General features: G+C 36.7%; 1 protein-coding gene across 2 annotated transcripts in view; it reads right to left on the reverse strand.

The window, feature by feature from the left end:
• Positions 1-12,744: 12,744 nt before the first annotated feature.
• The window catches only part of LOC126253102 (uncharacterized), a 365,804-nt gene continuing 362,826 nt past the window's right edge, over positions 12,745-15,722 (reverse strand). For both annotated transcript variants that reach the window (XM_049954208.1, XM_049954207.1), the window contains exon 11: positions 12,745-14,334. In XM_049954208.1, coding sequence (XP_049810165.1) covers positions 14,183-14,334 — 152 coding nt within the window. In that variant the 3' untranslated portion in view covers positions 12,745-14,182. The remainder of the gene's footprint in view (positions 14,335-15,722) is intronic.

Here is a 15,722-nt window from a genome sequence, read left to right on the forward strand (position 1 = left end):
CTGCGAAGAGGTGTCATCCTGCAGCAAGATAACGCTCGCCCACATCCTACCAAACGGACAGCCGACGCAATAAAGGAGTTGAGATTTGAGGTGCTGGAACATCCACCATACAGTCCACACCTGGCTCCAATCGATTTTCACATGTTTGGACCCTTAACGGAAGCGCTACAGGGAAGAAGATTTGAAAGTGATGAAGACGTCATTGCTGCGGTGCAAAATTGGTTACAGATGGAACCGATAAACATATTTTCTGATGAAGTAAAAAAAAAACTCGTAAAACATCGGGAAAACTGCATTGAAGTCCAGGGAGGTTATGTAGAAAAATAACGCATGTTTCAGTTTTCTATCATCAGAATAAGTACAGCTTTTCCCAAATGTGCCTTTACTATTTGAATTCCCCTTGTATATCTGTATGTAGATGATTTTGTAAATGAGCTTTACCTATAATGTACTTTTAAAGATATAACAAGGGATGGCTTTTCTGATAGTGCTTATGCGTGAATAGTGAGTTTTGGCATTAACATCTATTTATAAATAACTGTTTAACCATGAGTAATGCCACGGTCCAAGCTAGTAACATATATAATTATACTAACCCCCTAAGACATCCCCCCCCCACTGGTAAAAGCACAAATTGAACACTGGCACCAGGACATTGAGCCACACAAAATTATTACTATTATTACCAAAATCTCAATTTATATACATGCATTATTCCTCTACACATGTTATAAGTTAAAGTTTGCCACCACATTTTTCTGTCTATAAGTGTGTGGGTTTAGTTGCTAGTTGCTATACCCATCTCTTTTCTTCTGTATGTATAAAAATTGAAGTTCCTTGCTCACTTCTGTCTGTATATACTGACTAATCTCATGAACTACTGTAGGGGTGTTAATACTCAGGGCAGACTGGCATCACCACCCTGCTGATAAGTGAGTGGATGAATAGGCACAGCGCTTTTGCATTGTTTGAGGTTCATGGTTGGGCAGTCTGCTCACATCTTAAGCCACTACAGTATGCTGGCACGTGGTGTTGCTGCTTATATTGTTTAATTTATATGAAAGTGATAATATTCATTTGCCTAATGATCTCCACTTTGTAACCATAGCTTTATGCAGTATCCTGCAAACAAAATTACTGTTGTGGCAGACAAATCACCTGGCAGTAGACACTTACAACTACTGCTACCCATGTGCAGCCAGGGCAGGTCACTAACATTACTAAAATATGGCTGAGAACCATGGGCTGCATGAATATTTGATTTGGGCTGCCTGTGGCTCACAGAACGCAGTTTGACACCACTGATATAGCAGCTACAAAATGCCTGTAATTCTTTACTTAATTTCTTATGGCTTTTACATTTGGGATTTTATTAAAGTGACGTACTTTTTTCAGAAAGACACCTATTTCTTATTTAATCTAGAGAAGTACCATCCTTACAGTTAAATAAGCTTTATTAATATAAAACAAAATGAGTGCTAAATAATAGCCAATCACATTAAACAGAATGTGGTTAAAATTCACTTTATCCAAAAATATTAAAGATAAAACTATAGAAGTTGGTACAACTTTTTGATTTGATCAGCTACCTACACTAAAATGACTCAGGAAATACTGCAGATATTCATAAATGATTTTTAGGATGATATTTTCTTGTTAAAACATTCACATTGTGCATATTTCATATCTGTAACTATTGCTTGCAGGGGCCCAAAAATAGATGAAAAGAATCCTTTGAAAATTAGTCAAACTTGGTATCATTTACTTTCACATAGAGCTGCACTGAATGAGATGAAAAAAAAATGATGATGTGTTACTGCACAATCTCTCCCAGCAAATGGCATGTCATGTTTATCATGCCATACTGCAAGAATGCTCAGAGGTCTACGAACCCCTGACTCATTGATAATTCTTCGTATGTCTCTAGAAGAGCTCAACTTCTACCAAAACCAGTATTCATTAACTCTGAAGTGTAGGAAGATTTTTATTGTGCTTCTGATTACAAAATATGATCAGAGGTAAATTATCTAGTTACAACTCATTTTGAACAGACTCCCAACCTCATAAAAACAACAAGAGTTTCATTACATCAGTATATACATTATTGTTATAATCTTCCAGTCATTGGACTCCTTGACCCCATGGTTTGCACAGAACATTCTTTGCTGCCTCTGAGTACTCTGCACACCATACTGAGAAATACAGCTTTAATGCTCTTTGGACAACAAGGACACCATCCAGAATACAGAATACTTCAGACAAATAATGGAATATAAGAAACAAGATTTTCTCCTTAATAAATCCTCTTACATAATAATTAAACTTCTAAGTTCTGTATGATTTTTCAGGACGATAAATGAACAGATCTTCTGCTAATAAAGCATGTTCATTTATATTCCAAATTAGTACAAATTTCACGTTTAGTCAATGAATTTATCTATTTCCAAAAACCTAAGGTACTAGAATGAGAAGATTAATTTCAGTAAATATATTATATGTTATAAATTGTGTCCCAGCCAATACCCCTTTCGTTTTCCTTTTCAGATGAATCAAAGGTCTGTATGCAGCACATACAAAATCATGTATAACCTTAAGTGGTTTTATTAATGTCTAGTATCACCAAATGAACCAGCTAAATCATCAATAAAACGTGTTGTCCTTTTTGTCCAGTACACTGTAGTAGTTCTATGCTGCACTGAAGTGCCAAAGAAACTGGTACAGGCATGCGTATTCAAATACAGAGATATGTAAACAGGCAGAATACGGCACTGCGATCAGCAATGCCTATATAAGACAACAAGTATCTGGTGCAGTTGTTAGATTAGTTACTGCTGGTAGAATGGCAGGTTATGAAGATTTAAGTGAATTTGAATGTAGTGTTAAAGTCGGTGCATGAACAATGGGACACAGGACCTCCAAGGTAGCAATGAAGTGGGGTTTCTCCCATATGACCATTTCACATGTGTACTGTGAATATCAGGAATCCAGAAAAACATCAAATCTCCAAAATGAGATTTTCACTCTGCAGCGGAGTGTGCACTGATATGAAACTTCCTGGCAGATTAAAACTGTGTGCCCGACTGAGACTCGAACTCGGGACCTTTGCCTGGTAGAGCACTTGCCCACAAAGGCAAAGGTCCCGAGTTCGAGTCTCAGTCGGGCACACAGTTTTAATCTGCCAGGAAGTTTCATCAAATCTCCAACATCACTGTGGCTGGAAAAAGATCCTGGAAGAAAGGACCAATAATTTCAATGCTGGGCCATCAAAAAGTGTCAGCGTGCCAACCATTCAACGAAACATCATCAATATGGGCTTTCAGAGTCAAAGGCCCACTTGTGTACCCTTGATGACTGTATGACACAAAGCTTTACACCTCACCTGGGACCATCAACACCAACATTGGAGTGCTGATGACCGGAAACGTGTTGCCTGGTCCCTGGTTGGACGAGTATCAAATTCAAATTGTGTTGAGTGGATGGACGTGTACAGGTATGGAGAGAACCTCATGAATCCATGGACCCTGCATGTCAGCAGGGGACAGTTCAAGCTCATGGAGGCTCTGTCATGGTGTGGGGCATGTGCAGTTGGAGTGATTTGTGATCCCTGATAGGCATAGACACGATTCTGACAGGTGACATGTACGTAAGCATCCTGTCTGATCATCAGCACCCATTCATGTTCATTGTGCATTCTGAAGGACTTGAGCAATTCCAGCAGGACAATGTGACATCCCACACATCGAGAATTCCTACAGAGTGGCTCCAGGAACATGCTTCTGAGTTTAAACACTTCTGCTGGTGACCAAACTCCCCAGACATGAACATTAATGAGCGCATCTGGGATGCTTTGCAACGTGCTGCTCGGAATAGATCTCAACCCCCTCATACTCTTACAGATTCCTGGACAGCCCTCCAGGATACATGGTGTCAATTCCCTCCAGCACTATTTCAGATATTAGTCGAGTCTGTGCCATGTTGTGCTGTAGCACTTCTGCATGCTTGCGGGGGCCCTACATGATATTAGGCAGGTGTACCAGTTTTTTGGCTATTCAGTGTATGTCAGAAGACACGTTACCACACTTGGTCTTGTAAGTTTCATTAATACCATTCCCCTCTACCAAAAGAGAAATCAGACTGGCAAATTTTATATGAATAAGCACAAGATACTGTACTTTCCCCTCACAAAGTTTATTCAAATTCAAATTACCTCGCTGTGGAAAATATACAAATCCTTCCCCAAGATTCAAGAAAGGGTAAAACAACGCCATATAAATTACAACATTTTACAAACTTCAAAGTTACAAATAAGTTTATCTTTTTTGGTAATCCTTTATTAGTTGTAGCCTAATATTTTAGATTATCTCACCAGCTAGGGCAAGACCTCCGTAGATAAGAGACCATGGAATGATTAAAATTTTATCCATATCCATTGCTCACAATTCTTACAACCACACTGGCATTCCTTGTTACCAGGATCCTTGCTCAACATCATGGACAGCCTCTCTCCCAAGTATTGTTATCTCCATGTGCACTCGTCTTGTACCCAACCATTACTCTTCTGGTACATCAATCCCTTCAAACCAATCTCTAAAATAAACATGATCAGTTCACTCCCCAGCACAACATAACATTCAAAAGTTGCCTATGAACACCCAAATTAACATCTTTACATTCATTAGAGAAGGCAACATCTCATAACATTATAATGAAATCAAGTGAAAAAATTATAAGCAAATTCACTCTTTATACGAGGGGCCATTTTTAATAAATTAGATGCCATATTAACTGAACTGGAGGGGAAAGAACAAAGGTATGTACAGAGTTCAAGACTCAAGACCATTCGTTAGAGAACAGTAATAATAATTCACATGTTTGAGAATTGTCTAGTATAATTAGTATGTTGCAAAGCATCAGAAATTTATTAATTTATTAATTATGGGAGAATGTGTTTACTTTTCAGTTGAGTCAAAAGAATGTGTAAGATCATAAATATTCTCATGTTGTACAGTGTGGAAGTATAAGAAGAAAAATAGCCGTAGGGAAGAGTTAATATGTAAAATCATCACCACTGTAGGGATACGAAGAAGGAGTATGTTTTGAAAGTGAGGCCCTTGGAAGCGATGGCATGTGATGTACTGTAAATGTTTGTCAGAAACTGTATCATATTGGTTTTTGAAATATTTAAGATTAGGCTATTCACAGTGAACCATTTGTGTACTTGAGTAGAGACTGTCATGGCTGTATCCTGCATTGTGGAGTTGGGTCCTTTTATGAGGATACTTGTATCGTCGGCAAACATTACTATTTTTGCTCTGTTGTTAATTGTGTCTGGTAGATCATTCATGTAGATCAGGAAAATTAATGGCCCAAGAATTGAGTCCTGTGGGACTCCATACTTTATATTTCCCCAGTCTGATGTTAATGCTGTTCCTGTCCCTCTTAAGACAACCCTTTGCCTCCTGTTCTGTAAGTATGATTCTAACCAAGTCTAAGATTTGTCTTTAATGGCATAATGTGGAAGCTTTTTTAAGAGCGTGTTGTGATCTACACAATCAAATGCCTTGGCAAGGTCACAAAATATCCCCACTGGATACCTTTTGTAATTTAGTTCACCTAAAATTTCATCTGTTAGGTTAAATATAGCTCTGTTTGTGGAGCCCTTACGAAAGCTGAACTGTGTAGGAGCCAGTAAGCCATTTTGTGTAGTGTGACTATAAATCCTATCATACACTATTCTCTCAAATACCTTTGAAAATACTGGCAGGAGGGAGATGGGTCGATAGTTGGATATTTCATCCCTTGCTCCACTTTTGTGGATTGGCATCACTACTGTATGTTTTAATCTATCTGGGAACACACCAGTTTCCATAGATTGGTTACACAAATAGAACAATATATAACTGATTAAGTCTGCACATGATTTTAGAATCCTATTTGATATGCCATCGTATCCACAGGAATCTGAGTTTTTGAGTAATTTTATGGTTTTTTCAATTTCTTTAGGGGTTGTACTTCTGAAATGGAGTGCTACTTTAGATGTTATTTGCATGTGGTTAAGTAGTTCAATAGCTTCAGTGGGAGCCTGTTTATTATGGTCACTGTTTTTTCAGCTACAGAGAGAGAAAAATTTTTGAAATCTGAGGCTGCAGCTTTGTGTTTATTATTGTCAGGTTTTATGTTCCTATTTGTCTCACTTTTTATGATGTGCCATATGGGTTTTATTTTATTGTTTGAATTGCTAATTTCTTGTGCATAGTGCAACTGTTTGGCCTTCTTGATTACACTTGTTAGAATTTTACAGTATTTCTTGTAATGTAACTTTACTGCTGGGTCTGTACTAATCCCCTGTTGTACATACAGATCTCTCTTTTTGTTACATGATATTTTTATGCCTGTGTATCAATGATCATTCATCATTAACATTACCAGATGACAAGGCTGTTTTGTTTGCAGATGATACAAACATTACAATAAACAATAACTCAAGTATAGCCTTAGGTGAGCCACATAATGAAATTTCATGGATGTTTATAAATGGTTCCTAGCCAATTGTTTGTCACTAAACCTTGAAAAAACTATATGTAGTTCAGAACTTGCAATAGGTTTCCTGCAGGCATATGCCAAAAATATGACAACAGGCAGACAGAACAAGTTGACAGTGTTAAATTACAGCTTGATAATAAATTTAATTGGAAGGAGTATACCACACAACTGCTGAAGTGCCTAAACAAATCTCTATTATGCAAATGTTGTCAGACGTAGATAATACAAAAATAAAAAAGCTAGCATACTGTGCTTACTTTCAGTTCCTAAGGTCATATAGGAATATTTTCTAGAGTAACTCATCAACAAAGCTAAAGTTTTCCACACCCAGAAATGCACAATACAAATTATTTGTGGTGTGAACTCAATAACGTCCTGCAGAGGATGTGTAAGGAACAGGGGATGCTAACTACTGCTTCCCCATATTCTTATTCCTTAATGAAATGTCATTAAAACATATTTTTTCCTCAGACCGACAGCTAAGCTCATGGAATCAATACTAGAAATAAGAATAACTTTTACAAAGATCTAAAGTGACTTACTTTGGTTCAGGAAGGTTTCCACTACTCAGCAATACACATTATTTGGTAATATACCAGCAGCGATAAAGAGTTTAACCAATACGGTTTGAGAAGAGTCTAAAGGATTTATCGGTCACCAAGTCCTTCTACTTCATTGATGAATTTCTTAGCAGAACCAATTGATGCATGTATGGTATTAATAATTTCACATAACATAAATAATGCATAGAGTCTAACTTGATATTTGTACAAATTTTATGCAGTAATGTGATCATTGTAAGTAAGTGCTGTTTAATATTGTTTTTATTTTATATTTTTTATTTGACAATGACAATGTATGGCTACAATAGCCTAAGAATTATCATATGCACCTAAGTATATTGAACATTTAATATTTGGTGATAAATTTTATATCCTTTTAAATGTAAATTCACTTAAGATTTAGTTTTTTAAATTTCATTTGGTATTTATGGAAGAATATTAGCATATCTGTTCTGATTTTATAAATATTTATTGTATTCTTGTTTCTGATATGTTCCACATCCCAGAGGATATCCTCACAATGGATCAATTGGAACAAAAAGTATATCTAATCTAATCTAGTCTAATCCAAACTTCATAGAAGCTCTCCAACAAAACGTGCAAGACAAGTGACTAATACTCCTGGAAGAAAGGATATTGCGAATACATGACTACCTGGAGGATGTTTCCAGAATGAGATTTTCATCTTGCAGTGGAGTGTGTACTGGTATGAAACTTCCTGGCAGATTAAAACTGTGTGCTGGACTGAGACTCAAATTCCAATTCTCTGTCTTTCACCTTTCTGTGAAGTCTGGAAGGTAGGAGACAAGGTACTGGTGAAAGTGAAGCTGTGAGGATGGGTCATGAGTTGTGCTTGGGTAGCTCAGTTGTTAGAGCACTTGCCCATGACAGACAAAGGTTGCAAGTTTGAGTCTCAGTCTGCCACTCGGCTTTTATCTGCCAGGAAGTATCATATCAGTGCACCCTCCACTGGAGGATGAAAATCTTATTCTGATAAGTATCTGGCTTTGTTTTGTTCACCCAAGTTTCTACAAAAGTTTTCTGTCTTTCTCATATATATTTACCTTAAGAAAATAAACAGCAAATTTACCTTTTTCCTTTACTTTTTGGTTCAATTTAAGACCTACTGGTAGTCTAGACAGTATTATATTATATTATATTATATTATATTGCCCCTTTATATATTTAATAGTACAGTGAAATTTCTGTAGAAAGAGAGCCCATCTTGTTAGCCTACTGTGTTGAAATTTGCTCTGTAGTAGAAATGTAAACATGCTATCAACCGTAAGTATTACCATCTTGTGTCCCACTAGTAGGTATTTAAATTTCTTGAATGCCCACACTACTGATAATGTTTCCCTTTCTATAATTCTATAAATTTGTTTATGCTGTGCAAGCATTCTACTGGTGAAACCTACTGGTTTTTTCTCCAATTTGCAGTCAATCACGTACTCCTGGAACATGTGACAGCCCATCCCATAATCCAATGTCCAACACCTTATGAAAAGGAATAGCAAAATTCAGGTGAACCAACAGTTGCCATGCTGCCAGTGCCTTTTTTATTCCTGAACATTCTTTATATCTATCTTTATATCCTGTTTTAACAACATTATCAAATGTGGTGCATAAGGCAGCATGCAGTCTTTGTAGATCAGGCTGAATGCCCAAGGTATTTACAATATATCCCAAGAACTTAACCTCATTTCTCACAAATTGTGATTTTGACAATGTAATGGTGACACCTTGGGACTCTAATCCCATGAAAAATTCATCCAATGTTTGCAGATGTTCTCCCATCTTGTGGATATTATTTCTATACTGCTGACATATAACAATACTTTATTTTGTAACTTGTTGCTATTTTTTTATCCAAAGCTCTTATGAAAAGTGAGACTTACATGTTTATGCTGAATGGCAGCACTTGGAACTGATAAGACCTTCCATCAAACAGGAATGCCATATACTTCTGTGAATCTTCATATAAGGCAATCTGCCCCATAACTTCCTGCCAGGCGTATTGTGCTGACTTACTCCCCCAAGCTTCACTACCATTTCCTCTATTATACAGGGCCTATCCCTCCCTGGCTCTATTATTCTATTTCCAGTTCATGCATCCAGCACTGTACATATAACCCCATCCAAAAACCACTACTGGCTTATTACAATTATAGCTTATTATAATTTCTATAATATTCCATTATAATGCCCTAAAATTTCTTTTTGTACTGATGGCTTCATAGATACTGATAGGCAGTAGGGTCTGACATAGGTTGGATTGTGTTCTTTAATCTTAAATCTAAAAACAAAGTCTTTAATAATGCCTTGCCATGTTGAAAATACTTTTTATAAGTCTACATAACAAAGAAATCAAATCCTTCTTTTCATTAATGCTTAGATTATTTGATCTGTTAATGTTATCAACAATTTCCATTTCATTCATTTGTAGGATGTCTGCACCTTATTGGTGCCTGTCGTCCTGCTCTAGTAGCTTCTGTCATTAAAGTGAGTCCTAATCTGGCTGTGTTGCTTTGTTTGAAACATAACAGCCAGTTACTCTTGAGGTCGATATGTGAATATCATTGTCCCAGTTTGGAAGTATAAAGATACATTATTGCCCAACAACCAGTCTATGCCTAAAATTATAGGTACATTTAAACCTTCCACTAAAAACATTGCTCGTTGAAATGTGTTTGTGTTTAATCTAAATTTAATGAACAATTCTGCATACACAAGTATGCCTGTCATGCCTGTTACCCCTGTTATCTGTATTCATGTGACTGATACCTGAGGGAATGCATCCAACAAACTATTTCTCTTGAACAAGCAGTGGTATTGATATGTCACTATCAGAATCTAAACTAACTTATATAGTTACACTACTTACCGTACATGTCAATTTTTGTTTCATATATTCTTTTGTTTGTTCATTATCTTCATGTATTGAGACATCAGTAAAACTTGGTTGTAAGCATACCTAATTAAGCTAGAAGAGATTTGTTGTGGCTCGCTTTGTATTGTTTCAGAAGACTGAAACTCTTCCCAGAAGCACATTAGTTTTCCCTCTCCATGGTAGCAGCACTGTTAAATGTGTTATTGTCATAATTGCTGTTATTGTTGCCTTTTCTGTATCTATTCCCTGAATTGTTATGATAATTCCATTATGTACCCAGTTTCCTCCATTTCTAGCATCCTCTCTAGTGGGGCAAGATTCTCTGTTGACATTACTGACACCACCATACAATTCAAATTGTCTTCAGATAGATAAATAAATAAAAAATAAATAAATCTTCTGGAATAATGATGATGTAGTATTGACACATAATTTCAGCCTCATATGACTTACAGGTTGAGGATTTGTGGATGGTGGGTAGAAAACTGTATCTGTTCCAAATGCTCATCCTAAAGCCAAACAATGAGTGGTTTTACTGTCTTTTATAAAGAATTAATATATTTATTTCACACCTGCTAGTATATTCCAGAATATAATGCAGTTTTATGTAATGTGGAACATGATGTGATATGCTGTGTCTTGCATTAAAAAAATGGGACTTACTATCTAAGCATCCACAGCTATACGCCTAGTTTAAGAAATTAAATTATTGATGTGGTGACTGATTTTTGCTGTCAAAGATAACTCAGTATGCCAAAGTTGATATTTTATTAACACAATTAACTAATATCAGTTTTTAACGACAATAAAGGGGAATGTAACATATTAATAGTGCAGTCAAGTGTGGTATATGCAGACAGATCATTTCTTTTTTCAGTAATATAAAATGCAGTATGATTACATTTAATTACATTCCCATAGTTCTTGTGAGAGTAATGTAAAAATGCTTCAAGAAACTTGACTAAATATACCAAAATCAAACTAATGATTTTGTTTCAGAAACTTTCCAGTAAAACCAGCACTTACAAAACCAGTAAATACCATTTGATATTGGTGTACCTTAAAACTCCAGACAAATAAAAATTTGAATTTCTCTCTGTACATAATTTAAATGTTACTCTGGTACTGAAATGTGTGTCCATCAAATGGAATTTCATAAAGCAAAATGATTTTAAAAACTGATTTAATAGTTAAGTGTCAGTGCAGAATAGTGTCTAATTAAGGAACTGATCAAAGGCCTTCATTCTGGATGCCCACTTATTATAGCAACAACACATTTAATCACATTTCATATTTATGTCCTGCAAAACATACACTATGTGATCAAAAGTATCCAGACACCTGACTGAAAATTACTTAAAAGTTCGTGGCGCACTCCATCGGTAATGCTGAAATTCAATATGGTGCTGGCCCACCCTTAGCCTTGATGACAGCTTCCATTCTCGCAGGCATACTTTCAGTCAGGTGCAGGAAGGTTTCTTGGGGAATGGCAGTCCATTTTCCATGGAGTGCTGCCCTGTGGAGTGGTATCAATGTTGGTTGGTGAGGTCTGACATGAAGTCGGCATTGCAAAACATCACAAAGGTGTTCTGTAGGATTCAGGTCAGGACTCTGTGCAGGCCAGTCCATTACAGGGATGTTATTGTCATGTAACCACTCCCCAAATCGTTCTTCAACAGTGGGAAGCAAAAAGGTGCTTAAAACATGTGCTGTGATAGTGCCACGCAAAACAACAAGGGGTGCAAGCCCCCTCCATGAAAAACACAACCTCACCATAACGCCACCACCTCCGAATTTTACTGTTGGCACCACATATGACATTCACTGGGCATTCGCCATACCCACACCCTGCCATCGATGTATGACACAAGTGACACCCAATCACCTGACCACGTTCAAAGTCCGTGAGTTCCACAGAGCACCCCATTCTGCTCTCTTATGATCTCTAATGACTACTGAGGTCGCTGATGTGGAGTACCTGGCAGTAGGTGGCAGCACAGTGCACCTAATATGAAAAACATATGTTTTTGGGGGTGTCCAGATGCTTTTGATCACTTAGTGTACACCTATAAGTATCCAAAGGAAATCTCTGCAATGAATGTGAAAAAGAAGCATTTTAAAAAAGGTAGCAAGAATACTGGGTGTTTTTTGAAGGAATCAACTAGTAATACCAATGTATGAGGGGAAAGCAGTGTCTAAACTGTGTGTGAATACGATCAGCTGTCAAACAGAATATCAAAACCCATGTGAAACAAAAAGCTATGTACTGTTACTCAAGAGCATCTTCCATTTTCACAATCCTCCAGGACTGAAACGTCACTTACACCATTCTTCATCAAGCCCCTCCGCTCCCCTTGCCACAATTCCTTTTTGTCTTTCCGTCTCTGGTCATTTTGCAACATATTCCTCTCCTGGAAAACACACGCACACACACACACACACACACACACACACACACACACACACACACACACACAGAACTGTAATATGTAACAATGGTAAAATTAAGGAGACCCGAATAAAATATTATTCCTGTTAATGAACAGTGACTACAGATATGGACAAGTAACCATTTGGAAGTCCATATTACCACTTTGGGTATGAGGCAATGTGAGTTATTGGGGAAGGAGTTACACTCTCAGTAGATTTCAAAAGCGTCCGTTTTTCCAAATTTTGATAGTACTCAAATGAAAGTTTTTGTTTTTGTTTTGAGCTTAGTCTTTAACTGACTTTATTTGATTTGGCTGCATATTATTCTGTTGTCACACATTTACGTGATATATTTACAAGGAAACAGTTTCATTTTATTTCTATAAAGTTTAACAGAAGTACAGTTTTCATAATATAAATAACTTAAAACACTGTCAATGAAAATTATTATTGTAATCTACTATGCTACCTGGGAAGCACTGAACACACAAATAACGCACAAACACATTAACAATAACTATCACAGACTTTTTTGTTGTAATATACAATATATAATTTGTATAGGAATAAAATGTGATGTTAGTTTCTGTTAGAACAAAGATAGTTTAAAATTTCCCATATGGAAAATACATAAAATTCTTATTGGTCTTCCATAATAAGCATGAGCAATCATAAATGCAGTTCTCTCTACATTGTCATCATAGTTACATTTCACATTTATATACGTTCTGATCCAAAAAATGTATTTCATTGCAGTTCCTATCTTCAACAACAACTTTCATTATTCATATGCATTGGTTCAATTTGGCTTACAAAAACATCATTATGTGATTGAGCAATGACTGACAAATAATCACAAATTTCATAGAATAATATCCTATGTACCATTATGTATCATTCCACTGATTATCCACTAACATCATGAGCAGGGCAAGACAATGGCATATTTGTCATGGCGCCTCAAAACACCAAGACACTTCAAACAAGGTGGATAGTGTTGACCTATTGAAGTTAAAATCTTTTAATTCAGTTATAGGTATGAAACTGTACTGGTGGTATGAGTTATACTGTTGTACAATTTGTTAAGCACTAAAACTATCTACATATCGAACTGCAGTTTAAATTTGCATTAAAATTTCAGCTGTTTTGACATTAAAATGTTATTTCTTTATAAACATACTGGCCTGCAGTGGGGAAATCATATCTGCACTTATAGTACATTGTGGCTACTAATACAGACCATGTAGCTGTAATAAGTGAAATGTTATCACTTTACTGAAGCTGTTGGTGTATTTCTGTTATAAAATGACCTATGTTCATCATTGTCTCCTGTCCTCAGACATTTAAAAAATTTAATAATGATTTTGGAAGCCATTATAACAAGAAGCAGATACACAGCATATCTTATAGATGTTAGAAATGACTCAGACTTCATTCTGCAGGGACAAGTTTCTCATTCATTTCTAATTAAATTCCATCAAAGCTTTTAATCATTTAACATAAAATCAACAAAAAAGGAATATTTATAGAATCTGAGGTATGGCAGAATGTCAAGTGAGAACCTTTCAAAGAGAACATGTTGACTCAATATTATAGCATAAACTTTAATGGTCATGGGCTAAGCTGCTCAAAACACTAAGTTTCAGATTCAACATCCTTAAAAGGATATGTAAAAGGCAACTGCTTCATGTTGTTGGTGGATGTTCTTCATGTAATTTTACAGGTACACAACAATTACCTTCTGCAGCCTATTACTTTATATAAGCAGGAACTCTGGTCCAACCCAGCTACCACAACGAGGAAAATCTGAGGGGACATTTGTGACATCTGATGATGATCCAACTTGCAGGAGGACTGCAAGACCTGCTGTCCAGTGGGATGGTCGTTGGTCGTGGATGAGCCAGTAACCTGCATGCAGATACATAGTTACTAACATTCTACCAGTTAACAACATACAAGCTATTACTCTCTCACATTGAAATAAATTAATTCCTTTACAAATATTTCTGAACAAAAATCAAATCTTTACATTACAAAATGAAAACACAAAATCCTTGCCGGTATGGCTCTAAGCACTAAGGGGCTTAACATCTGAGGTCATCAGTCCTGTAGACTTAGAACTACTAAAACCTAACTAACCGAAAGACATCACACACATCCAAGCCTGAGGCAGGATTCGAATTTGCGACTGTAGCAGCAGCATGATTCCGGACTGAAGTGCCTAGAACTGCTCGGCCACAGTGGCTGGCTACCTAGCCAGTATACATTGTAAAACTGTGTGTGTGTTCCAAATTTCCTTCTAAACCACTCAACGAATTTCAACAAAACTTGGTTCACATATCTATTATTATCAAGCAACAATCACTGTCAGGTAAGAACCATGTACCTATCGTGGTCCAGGAGATATGGTATCATAAACAGTGAGATGTATAAAAAACTGCCACATTTTGCACGATGTTTAAATTGATTACTTCTCTGCTAATAACTCTATTCACAATGAATCCCACAGACAGTACTCACATATGACGCTAAATGTATCTACAAAATTATATGATGATATGATACATAGATCAGGAGATATGATGTCATAAACCCTGAGATGCATCAAAAACTGCTGCATCATGCATGAAATTTAAATGTAGTACTTCTTTGCTACTTATGTTATTCACAACATATTTCACAGGCGATATCCTCATATGCTGCTGAATATACTTACATGAATATATCGTTATATGAAACAGGTCAAGAGATATGACATCATAAAAACTGAGCCAGCCGCGGTGGCCGTGCGGTTCTGGCGCTGCAGTCCGGAACCGCGGGACTGCTACGGTCGCAGGTTCGAACCCTGCCTCGGGCATGGATGTGTGTGATGTCCTTAGGTTAGTTAGGTTTAAGTAGTTCTAAGTTCTAGGGGACTTATGACCTAAGATGTTGAGTCCCATAGTGCTCAGAGCCATTTGAGCCATAAAAACTGAGATGCATCAAAAAATACATCAAGCATGAAGTTTTAATACATTTATTCTTTACTATTAAGACATTCCTACAGTTGAGTCAACTTAAGGAAATCCCTGACACCTGGCAGCACTTTTGATAGTTTTGAACTGCAAAGTGCAAATGGCTGTAGGTGATAACAATAACTGTCTATAGAGTTATGAAGAGGTGTTGCCATGGAGACATTTACAAAATTGCTTCGTAGACACGCAGAGCTGCTGTGCACAGCATACAGATACTGTTTCATAATTTCAGAGGTAGGTTTGTGTGTTTGTTTGCTACATGCTCCATTGCAATATTTGTAG

The sequence above is a fragment of the Schistocerca nitens genome, chromosome 4, assembly GCF_023898315.1.
Source record: "Schistocerca nitens isolate TAMUIC-IGC-003100 chromosome 4, iqSchNite1.1, whole genome shotgun sequence".
NCBI classification, from domain to species: Eukaryota; Metazoa; Arthropoda; class Insecta; order Orthoptera; family Acrididae; genus Schistocerca; species Schistocerca nitens.